A 12,094-nucleotide genomic window follows, 5' to 3' on the forward strand; every position below is an offset into this window, starting at 1 on the left:
TTCAGAATCTTTTACTGTAACCTTTTTATTATGTGAAACATCTGACTTTTTATTAATTCCTCTCTTTTGATACAATTTCCACATCTCGTCAGTACCAATCCCATCTATTTTATCCCTGTGGACCCCATCCTTTATTAAGGCCCTAAACATATATTTCCGTGTAATACGGGTCCTAGGATTGTAATTACTTTTTACATCATCCTGCTGCTCTTCAGAGGGAAAATTACCCTTTTGTTTGGGACCCCAATCTCCCAGATCCCTTAACTGTCGAATTGCCTCCAATGTACTGGCGATTGTTTTCCCAGTCTGATTTACCATTAGCGTCATCATGGCATGTTTATAAGTTGCAGGGGCTTTTCTAATGATACGATTTCTAACAGATACACTTACAACAACTTGCATATAATCATCATAGGTGTTTGCTGAAATAGCATTTTTCATGACCTCCTCCTTCAACCTCTGAGCACAATCTTTCAACGTAAACCATGGTTTTTCATTGGGCGGCCAGTCCGCCTCAGATGGGTATTTATGCTGCAATGCCATAGCCACAACATCAAGCATACTGCACACCACATGTGGTCGCTGGATTATCAAGGTACGGAATGCCTCCTTCACTACAGGCTCATGACTGAGTTGGACAAATTTGGGGCCATCCACAGCGTCCACCTGTACTCCATGAGCCCCCATCTCCCATAATCTGACTGCCCAAGCTACCAGGGATTCATTTGACTTTTGAGAAAAACGATCATGAAGGTCATTAAGCTCCTGCTGACTGTAATCCTCTACTGCAGTCTCATTCCGTCTGCCTGTCACTGTCTCTACAATCCGTCTCCGATATATAGGATGAGCTTTCACTGGGTTAAGAGGAGGATCAATTTCCCTCTTCCCATGGAAATGTTCCTCCTCAGACTCGGGATCGGTGATCTTTTCGGAGTCAGTTGAATTCCACACATCACCATCCCACTGATCAGGGTTCCACTCTATCCCTGCATTGGCTATGGCCAAAGCTACTTTGTTTTTATTCAGCTTCCCTCACCTCTTTCTGTATTTATACTCTGCTACACGTACGGCAGCCTCTTCTGCAACATGCTGATACCCATCACATCTGTCCATTAATAACTTATTCTGACATTGTGCTCTAACCAATGCATTCTGGGCTTCACACAACTGTTTTTCCAATTTCTGGACTTTTGTTAACATACGTATTCTTTCCTCATGCTGTTTTCTATATGCAGACAACAATATCCATCCGCACCTAGCAACAGCGCCCAACTCTTTACCTTTCTCCACTTTCACTTTCTGTAAGCATGCAACCACATCAGCAGGTTCAGCATCCTTCAAACATTTGTCCCATGCTTCACCCAAACCAGCACTGTGCGACCACTTGGTTGCCAAAATATGATAAGGAGCCTGTTCCCAACCTGGAATCTCAATAGACTCACTCACCGCCACCTTTTTCTTAAAGAGAGGCAAGTTTTACACAATATCACACTATCCCACAGAGTCCTGCTAATATTATAAACCTCTGAGCCTTCTGCGTACCCTGCCGACTACGCCAGATTATGTATTGCCAAGTTTTTAACACTAAGGTTCGGATACGGCTTTAAAGAAGGCTACTACTTGCGATATAACGCAATTTTATTTCAAAGTACAAAAGTAAATGAATGGTATGATTGAAAAGTATGATTATGTACACCTTTGTATATTTTAAGATACAAAGTACATACAGTATAAGGATTAAATTCAAATAAATGATTAAGTACATATAAGGATTAAATACATATAACACTGGTCAACAGCATTTTTGGTGCCAAAGATATTTCATCGAATTTAGGGTATTTTTGGGGTGCTGATTCTGAATATGTCATCAGTTTTGCCAGATTGGCTCAAGTTTTTGAGATTTTTGGTATCTTATTTATAGCACTTGTTGGTAAATGCGACGCATCATCTCATTAATTTCTTTGGATTAGTACTTGAACTGAGCAGTTCTCAATATAGTTTTGTGTTAATTAGTGTTCTAAAAGTTTGTTCATAGCTTGATTTTTGCACTAACTTTATGTTGTTGTCTGTTTTCCAGTGAAAAGCATGAACTCATCAAGAAGAAGTTGTCTTAACGATCCAGACTCATTCTGTTACATTTGTGGTGAATACACACTGCCAAAACATAGAAGAAACATAACAGACTTCGTAAAAAAAGTGTATTTTGCCTATTTTGGGGTTATGCTTGGGGACCAAGACAAGTTTTGGGCACCACACATAGTGTGCAAAGCATGTATCGAATTATTACGAAAATGGAGCAAAGGACAAAGAAAAAGCTTCAAATTTGGTGTTCCAATGGTGTGGAGAGAGCCAAAAAATCATCATGATGACTGTTATTTCTGGTAAACACAGGTACAGGCACATCTTCACAATGAGGGACAGGCCTTCTTGCAGATTCCATGTTACTCCCATTTTCGTTTCTTATGCTTATTGAATCCTTGCACTTGCACTGCACAGAAATAACAGTCATCATGATGATTTTTTGGCTCTCTCCACACCATTGGAACACCAAATTTGAAGCTTTTTCTTTGTCCTTTGCTCCATTTTCGTAATAATTCGATACATGCTTTGCACACTATGTGTGGTGCCCAAAACTTGTCTTGGTCCCCAAGCAGAACCCCAAAATAGGCAAAATACACTTTTTTTTACGAAGTCTGTTATGTTTCTTCTATGTTTTGGCAGTGTGTATTCACCACAAATGTAACAGAATGAGTCTGGATTGTTAAGACAACTTCTTCTTGATGAGTTCATGCTTTTCACTGGAAAACAGACAACAACATAAAGTTAGTGCAAAAATCAAGCTATGAACAAACTTTTAGAACACTAATTAACACAAAACTATATTGAGAACTGCTCAGTTCAAGTACTAATCCAAAGAAATTAATGAGATGATGCGTCGCATTTACCAACAAGTGCTATAAATAAGATACCAAAAATGTCAAAAACTTGAGCCAATCTGGCAAAACTGATAGCATATTCAGAATCAGCACCCCAAAAATACCCCAAATTCATTAAAATATTTTGGACACCAGAAAAAAAAATTTTTTTTGTTGACCTGTGTAATGATTAAGTACATATACTCACATCATCCGTCACTCTCAGCTCTCCAGCGACCACACAACGACTTACCAACGATCACGGCCAGGTCGTATCGCTGGTCGTGATCGTTGGTAAATCGTTTTGTGAGACGGTACCCTTAGGGTACTGTCTCACATAACGATTTTCCAACCATCACGACCAGCGATACGACCTGGCCGTGATCGTTGGAAAGTCGTTGTGTGGTCGCTGGGGAGCTGTCACACAGACCGCTCTCCAGCGACCAACGATGCCGAGGTCCCGGGTAACCAGGGTAAACATTGGGTTACTAAGCGCAGGGCCGCGCTTAGTAACCCAATATTTACCCTGGTTACCAGCGTAAAAGTAAAAAAAAAAAAACAGTACATACTCACATTCCGGTGTCCGCCAGGTCCCTCGCAGTCTGCTTCCCACTCTGACTGAGTGCCGCCGTAAAGTGAAAGCAGAGCACAGCGGTGACGTCACTGCTGTGCTCTGCTCTCACTTTCCGGCCGGCAGTCAATCAGAGCGGGAAGTAGACGGCAAGGGACCTGAAGGACACCGGAATGTGAGTATGTACGGTTTTTTTTTTTTTACTTTTACGCTGGTAACCAGGGTAAACATCGGGTTACTAAGCGCGGCCCTGCACTTAGTAACCCGATGTTTACCCTGGTTACAAGCGAACGCATCGCTGGATCGCTGTCACACACAACGATCCAGCGATGACAGCGGGAGATCCAGCGACGAAAGAAAGTTCCAAATGATCTGCTACGACTTACGATTCTCAGCAGGGTCCCTGATCGCTGCTGCGTGTCAGACACTGCGAGATCGTATGGATATCGCTGGAACGTCACGGATCGTACCGTCGTAGCGACAAAAGTGCCACTGTGAGACGGTACCCTTAGTCATGTTTCTCTGGTCTTATATAGTGATTTGCGCTATGCTTCATTTGGTTTCACCCTGCCCTTCAAGTGGCCAGCTTTCAAGATAAGATGAGACCAAGATATCAGTCAAGCATCAGACAATGGGCCATAAACCCATAGATACATAAAAGCCCACAAGGGTTAGATAAAACTACCAAAGACGGAGGTTAAATAAACCTTGTTTTACAATAACAAACTAACTTAAAACTGTTTGTGAACTGGAAGGTCTTCAGACAATAAATAAACAGATCTCAAGATTGTGTCACAATGAGCATTGTCTGTCTGTAAATGTATGACAAGAAATGCTGTTCTGTAGTAGTCTGTATGCATTCAGTATATTTCAAAATGGACTCAAAATAGCCCTTTTTATATTCACATTACAGGACCCTATGCAAAATCTATAAAAGGGTCTACAAAAATCCGTATGTCATTTGTAGCACACATTTTTATGTGGCACAAAGGCTTTTAGGCTCCTTGCAGACATCAGGGTCCAGGTCTATCATGGAACCCTCTATAGCTAAGAGTCTTTTTGCCAGTAGTGGGTTTTGTAAAATGGGGTGTAGATTTTATCTTTATCTTTTATATTTATTCCTACCTGAAAAACTCACATTTGGTCAGTTTCCTTCAGTATCCTTAGAAATATGGCAGTGAGGTAATAATAGGTAATATTGGCCTTGATGATGGATAATATGGTGACATCAACACGGGCTCGCTCACACTGGTGAGTAGCATGTGATTATTCCCTCATGCGAAAGAACCGGATGCTATATGCAAATGACCCGCGTGCCATTTTACTGTATTCTGATTCTCTTGCATGAGAGAATCGTAGCACAGGTGTGGAAGAGACGGAGAAAGTAATTTCTCCATTTCCTCCATTGCCGATGTCCGCAGTCTGCATTTGGATGATGTCCAAGTGGTCCCTGATGTTTCACATGCACCCATAGCCTTGTATGGGTGAGTGTGATCCAACTCTCGGATAATCGCATATGTGCCCCGTACTATAACATTGGGTAGAGTGCTATCCGATAGAACATCACATAGCACTCGGCCGTGTTATACGGAAGTGTGAATGAGCCCTAAGAGTTCATGGGCACAATTCTGTTTTACCAAAAAGTTCCTCCTTCTCACTGGAAAACTCCACATGGAAGCCACTGACTTTGATTTGCCATTGATTGTTCGATGCGGTTGTTGGTGAATTGTTTAGTCTAAGTTAATATATGTGCTTCCTTGTTTCCAGACCTCAAATAAATAACTAGGGTATGGAGCACTTACAAAGAGCACGTCTCTAAGTCTTATATTCTCTGGAGGACTCAGCACAACAGATTTGTATGGACATGAAGCAATACTTCATTTCTCCTGTGGGGGTGCTGCAAAAAAATTATACAGCTGCAGTAAAATTCCAAAAAATGTCAGGGGTTTAGGCAGTTAAAAAAGATTCGAACCAAGTTATACTATAAAAAAAAATGTTTAAAAGGAATATTCACGTCTTCAAACTGCTTTTTTTATTTCTACACTTCTTTAATGTTAAAAGTTACTTTTTTTTTCTAGACTTATGTATCAGAATCTACTTTTCATGATGAAGCTTTTATCTTCAGCTTAGGTTCCCATTGTGAAAAATTATTTTTCATTCCCGTTAATGTATGCAGCGGCAGCTCGAGCGAAAACAAGTCATACATCTCTTACAATTTAACAAGACAAGAACAAAAACAATGTGTATTAGAGAGAAGAACCCCAAAGCATTGTTTATGTATGAAGTTCTCTATTATCTTGAGTTTACACTGCAGTTAACAGACTGATGGGAATTTGTATTTCCGAATGCTCAAAGGAATTGAATTAGCATAAATAAAATCCTTCTAATTTGAGTATTTAAAGATAATTACAGGATGGAAAAACAACATTAAAACATCTACTACTAATAATAATAATGAAAATGATGAAAGTTATAATATATAAAAACAATTAAAAAAACCTGCTACGATTGAGATCGGCGTTTTCTCTTATCCCAGGTGGGAATCGTCAAACACAAGTAACCACATGGCCACAATTATACGTCAGTGTGCTGGAAATGAACCAACCTCTTCCTTCACATATTTAGAGACCCAGAATGGAAAACGGTTTGTCATAGAGATGTGTTCTTTTTGAAGCACAAGTAGAATACAAGAGATCATATCTAAGCAATGAACACTGGAAGGACAAGGTGTTACACTTGAGAAATATAATGCATGAATTGCTTTCTCATGTCGATTGCCTCTCTACAATCTGAGTACCATAATTCATTAATCTATAAGAAAAAATACACTTTACTAACGGACAATGATATTATATCAAAACAAAGGCGCTGAATGAATGACGTATCCAACGAGGATCGGGAAATCCTTCACATCAAGTTCACATTGTTGATTCATTTAGCAGTGGTCCTAATGATATTCACAATGAGCTAATCAGTTATTCAGTAATCTCCTAGGAAGGTCTTCAAAATTAAACCACTTCGGATCTGTATGGAAAGTCAACCGCAATGTATTATGGGTCCACTGGGCAATGGAGAGATTAATCATAATTATGGCGCTCTGCAACAAAGCAAAACTCAGGCTCATTATCATTGCGTTATGAACCAGAAAATCAGCATACGTATAACATGTATGTGACCTTTGTAAAGTCAATCATTGCCTTGTGTTCCCTCTTTTGCTCAGGTGTTATGAGTCTGTTTGTATGTTTTGATACACAGAGCCATGACCAGAAAATTGCCACAATTTTTTAACATGAATCCCATTTTCATTCATGGAAATTATGAGACCAACTCTTACACATATTATTGCCTAGCCATAATATTTTCATACACCATGGTCAGCAATCCCCAAGCCAGAAAAGTTATGTTTGTAACCATATTATTGTCACGCACAGTGTAGGAAAGGCTAAGTGCAACATGAAGGGATAAGGGAAAGGGAACCAAACACTAGGGAAGGGGGGAGTGGAGACCCCCAGACATATATAATGTCACCCTGTCTGCCCTATCATCCCTATATAGGTTCTGCACCTATCACCGAGCAGAATATCTAATCCCTGCCTGACCCTGGCAATAAGCCCTGCACTGGGAAGGACAGGGTGAGCACTAGTCAATCCCAGTAACACTAAGGACAACAAGGATAAATTAAACAAGGGGAGTAGTTAGCTTGGGTAGACTCAGAGAGAAACACCGAGGTCCTCCAAAACTTCAAAGAGGATGGTAGCAGACTGCTACAGCTCCAAGCTTCAACGGGAAAGTGCAAACAGAAAATATCACCTGCACTTGCCAGCAGCAAGCAGGAAGTATATTAACACTCAGGTCCAGGTGTGGCCATTAGCTGGGGGAGGTGGCCACTGGGTCATAGCGTCAGCTCTTATGGGCAAGGTCCTCTCTCCTGTAGAGTGACAGCTCTGATGGGCAGGGTCCTCTCCAGTAGAGTGTCAGCTTTGACAGTAAAGCTTTTGAAATATGTTATGACTATATAAAGAAACATTATTATATTGTCTAAACTAGAATTAGTAGTTATTCTCATTTTCTAAAAGGACTCAAGCTAAGAATGTAACTCCAATTTTTTCCCTGCCCCTGCCTATTCGCCATCACATTAACACTATTCACAGACTTTGCAGCTACCGTATTTATTCTTGTATGTACATGTGTCTGAAATCGCAATACAAGAAAACTTAATGTCTCTACCTATGAACCCGTGTGCTCCAGATTCTCGTAGTTTAATCTGCAGATTATTGACCTTTGCAGAATCTGCTTGTTCAATTCTAAGTTCCTTGTAACACCAGCATTAAGATGTGTATTTGGAAGATTATCTTCTTCTTAGCAATAACATCCTTATGCAGGAATTCAGCATGGGATAACTTCTTCCTCGCTCAATGGCTGCCATTTTTAATACCAATATCTACTCCTAATCCATCCTACTTAAAAGGCTTTAATGATGACGCACAAGAAAAATTGGCACAAGAAAAAAAAAAATCAGGAGTAAAGGACACAGTGTTTTACAAGAAAACACAGTTTTCTGCTTTTAGTCGAAAATTTATGTTGTAGGACTTAGCGTCAGTAAGCTGCAATAAAGGTCAATATAAATAAAAACACGTTTATAGTTAATTATTGTTATTACGTCTTTACTTTAAGCTTAGATAAAAAGCAAACAACATTTATGAGTACTGCACTTTATCTTCCCATATCATCTCACTTTTTTTTAATGTGTTTTTGTTTTGTTTGCAGAACCAAGCTCCCATTATGTAATTTCTTTGAAAGCTTTTAATAATGCCGGAGAAGGGGTCCCTCTATATGAAAGTGCCACAACTCGATCTCAAACTGGTAGGTTGAAAAAGGCTTTTTCTTTGATGTAGTTTCATATGTTATTTTTTTCAGAACCTTCTAATTGCATGAAATGAACAGGAACATGAATAGACATTAAGCAATATGGCTTAATGTGTTATAATTATTGTTCATTAACGTGCTGCACTTAACATAGAAAAAGACAGATTTTGTTTCAAGGAAAACAGAATAATAGCCCATTTAATACAAATACTGTATGGATCAACACAAACAACAAGCTCTTAAAGCAGACTCTGAGAAATATTTTCCGTGGCTGTGTAATTTGTTTTCATTTTTTACAGAAAATGTATTGGTGTTTTCTATCAATTAAGAGTTTATCTATAAATAAAAAGAAGCAACAATTTCCCCCAAATTCTAATTTTAAAATAATTCTTCAGGTTTTATTTTTATTTTATTTTTTAATGTCCAGTAGTTATAGATTGCAATAAAAAAATGCAATCACCTCAATTATATAGAATTATTCTTTTTAATGATACTTTTTTCGCTGAACTTTAACTAAATACAATGCAATGGTGTTTCCTATCAATTAAAAGAAGTTTATGCAGAAATTCTAAGAAGCAACAATTTTCCCCAAATTCAAATTTTTTTATTAAATAAAAAATCAATTTTGAAATAAATTCTTCACTTTTTATTTTTATTTTCGACTGTCCAGTAGTTATTAATTTAATTGCAATAGATATACAAAAACCCACAATTAAATAGACATATTCTACTTAATGACAATTTTTCCCTCTGAACCCTAAGTAAATCAAATGCATTTGTGTGTTCTATTAATTAAGTAAAGTTAATGCAAAAATTATAAAAAGCAACAATTTCTCCCCGAATTCTAAGTTTGGAATTAATGAAAAATTCAAATTTGAATTTTTTTTTCAAGTACAGTAGTTATTGATTGAATTGAAAAATACTATCAATCAAATTAAATAGACATATTCTACTTAATGATAATTTTTGTTTCTGAACCCTAACTAAATCCAGTATGTTAGTGTTTTCTATCAATTAATACAAGTTTATGAATAAATGATAAGACGCAATAATTTCCCGTAGATTATAATTCGGGGAAAAAATGAAAATTGAAATAAATCTTTTTTTAAATTTTCAAATTTAATAGCCATATTCTATCTAATGATTTTTTTTCATCAGGGCCCTAACACAATGAAGTAGATATTAGCATATAATATAATATTACTATAATGAAAACAATAAATCTAATAAATATATTTTTTTATTTTTTTAGACTTTATTTTGGGGGGTAATCTAAGATAATGTCACTCTAAGTGTTCACGCTCTGTGACTTTATTTGATGGAATATTCTCACGATGTTCCTCTCTTGTGTGAGCTGTATGTCATTGAGAGCACAAAAGTCTGAAAACATATAGCACCCCAAAAGGGAACCCCGTAAAATAGTCCGATCACATTCAATCTCAAAGATCACCAAGAAAAAACAAATGTTAATGAAGTAGATTTTCCCAAAAGAAATAGTCCAGGGAGCTTTGCTTTTCATTTCACTTGTCCTTGTCCCATCATACTGCCTGAATCAATATGTAATTTCTATTTCATTGTAAAATATTATAATATATATCACTTGTTTTCTAAAAACACAATTTTGCTACAAAATATTCTGAAGTGAAAATCAATACAGATAACATCACTGGCTCTGTGTGATAAACGAGACCGTGCTGGCTAAGTAAAATTAAATATTTTATTTGGTCTGAAAAGTGTTCGACGTGTTAGCTTTTTATTCATTATTTTTATATTATTTTTATATTTTTTTCACTATTTTTCTATTTACTTTAGACACGTATATTATGATATATTTAATTTAAATTTATATATACGATACATAGAATAAGTTCATCCTTAGTCATTGAGAGTCTCACCTTCCCAAATGGAACTTCTACTGTGTGTAGAGGATAATTGGTTCATTTCTATAGTGGTTTAAATCCGCTGTTAATAAACATTTGTGTCTCCTTAGAACATAGTTTTAAATTCATATATTGAATTATTTTTTAAACTATCCATGCAAATAATGGATTGTTTACGATCTGTAAAATTATTAGATTTTTGAGGACATCTTATATAGATGTAATAGAGGATAACTTTTCTTTGCCAGAGGGGCAACAAGGCAACAGCTCTTACACTTGCAGACATGGTCTGTCAATGTCTTTCATGAACATCCATTTATTTAAAACATCGCTGTGAGGAAACGGGGTGTCGACGGGTGCTCAAGTCTGCTAGCCGAAACCGCATGGACCAGGGATCGTCCTGCCTAACGCCCGCTCTCCCGTTAAATGTGGGCATAACGCTAGTCAGAGAACACAGGGTTAGGGTAAGACAGTGTGGCAATACTTTATTGAACCACATCACACAATAGCAAACAGAACAGTCCCAGCAATTACCCCAACATAATGCATATTACAGGGTCTCACTCTTCCGCTGTCTCGCCAGGATAATGGTAGATGTTATATCAGAGCTCCCAGGGTCGCTATTCCACCTGTGATACACACACACAGAGAAGAGGTAATGACAAGCGTAGGGAGATGACCAAGAACAGTCCATAGAGTCCATACAAGGTCCAAAGCCAGTTGACACGAGAGTCACCACCTTGCTTATCCTACCATCTTCATGGAACCAGGCAACCAGCGGGTCCCAAACCTGGCTTTCTCCAAACATATCCAAGTTTCAGAGATGGTCACTGGATCAGATCTGTGTCCTTCCAACTGGAGCCGAAAACCCCTAGGTTGTTTCCTATAGAATCATAGATCTTTGTTCCTCATGATGGTGCCATGATGAATTGGCTGCAGTCCTGTCTCTTGTCCCTTGGGTGGTTTGCAGAATGTCCGGCTGGTAGCTCCGTGTTAGTTAAGCTCTAATAATGTGATCTCTGAGTCTTTTTATACTCAAGGCATGTAAGCTATTTTTAGAATTACCAAGTATCCTTCAGTCCAACATCAAGATAAGGTAAACAATGGTGATGAGATCAAGTAGCTCTACTTGACCATTCAATCTATTTGCACAGTTTTTCCCTCTTCTTCAGTAGTCAACAAGCTGGTTCCAGAATTCAGTGCACAATTAGCATATCAGCACACATCAATAAACAAAGATAAACACACACTATGTACAAGTCACTATTAGGGTTGAGCGAAACGGGTCGATCATTTTCAAAAGTCGCCGACTTTTGGCTAAGTCGGCGTCTCATGAAACCCGATCCGACCCCTGTGCTTGTCGGCCATGCGGTACGCGACTTTCGCGCCAAAGTCGCGTTTCAATGACGCGAAAAGCGCCATTTCTCAGCCAATGAAGGTGAACGCAGAGTGTGGGCAGCGTGATGACATAGATCCTGGTCCCCACCATCTTAGAGAAGGGCATTGCAGTGATTGGCTTGCTGTCTGCGGCGTCACAGGGGCTATAAAGGGGCGTTCCCGCCGACCGCCATCTTACTGCTGCTGATCTGAGCTTAGGGAGAGGTTGCTGCCGCTTCGTCAGAAGCAGGGAGAGCGTTAGGCAGGGTCCACTAACCACCAAACCGCTTGTGCTGCAGCGATTTCCACTGTCCAACACCACCTTCGGTGTGCAGGGACTGTGGAAGCTATTTTTTTTTTTTTTTCCCCTCAGCGCTGTAGCTCATTGGGCTGCCCTAGAAGGCTCCGTGATAGCTGTATTGCTGTGTGTACGCCACTGTGGAAACCAACTGCTTTTTTCAAAGCACATATCCTCTTGTTCCTTC

The 12,094-nt window shown here is 38.7% G+C and overlaps 1 protein-coding gene across 2 annotated transcripts in view; it reads left to right on the forward strand.

Moving 5' to 3' along the window:
* Positions 1 to 12,094, forward strand: part of DCC (DCC netrin 1 receptor) — a 1,118,040-nt gene that overhangs the window by 961,975 nt on the left and 143,971 nt on the right. For both annotated transcript variants that reach the window (XM_077282231.1, XM_077282240.1), the window contains exon 16: positions 8,254 to 8,349. In XM_077282231.1, coding sequence (XP_077138346.1) covers positions 8,254 to 8,349 — 96 coding nt within the window. The remainder of the gene's footprint in view (positions 1 to 8,253; positions 8,350 to 12,094) is intronic.

The sequence above is a fragment of the Ranitomeya variabilis genome, chromosome 1, assembly GCF_051348905.1.
Source record: "Ranitomeya variabilis isolate aRanVar5 chromosome 1, aRanVar5.hap1, whole genome shotgun sequence".
NCBI lineage: Eukaryota > Metazoa > Chordata > Amphibia > Anura > Dendrobatidae > Ranitomeya > Ranitomeya variabilis.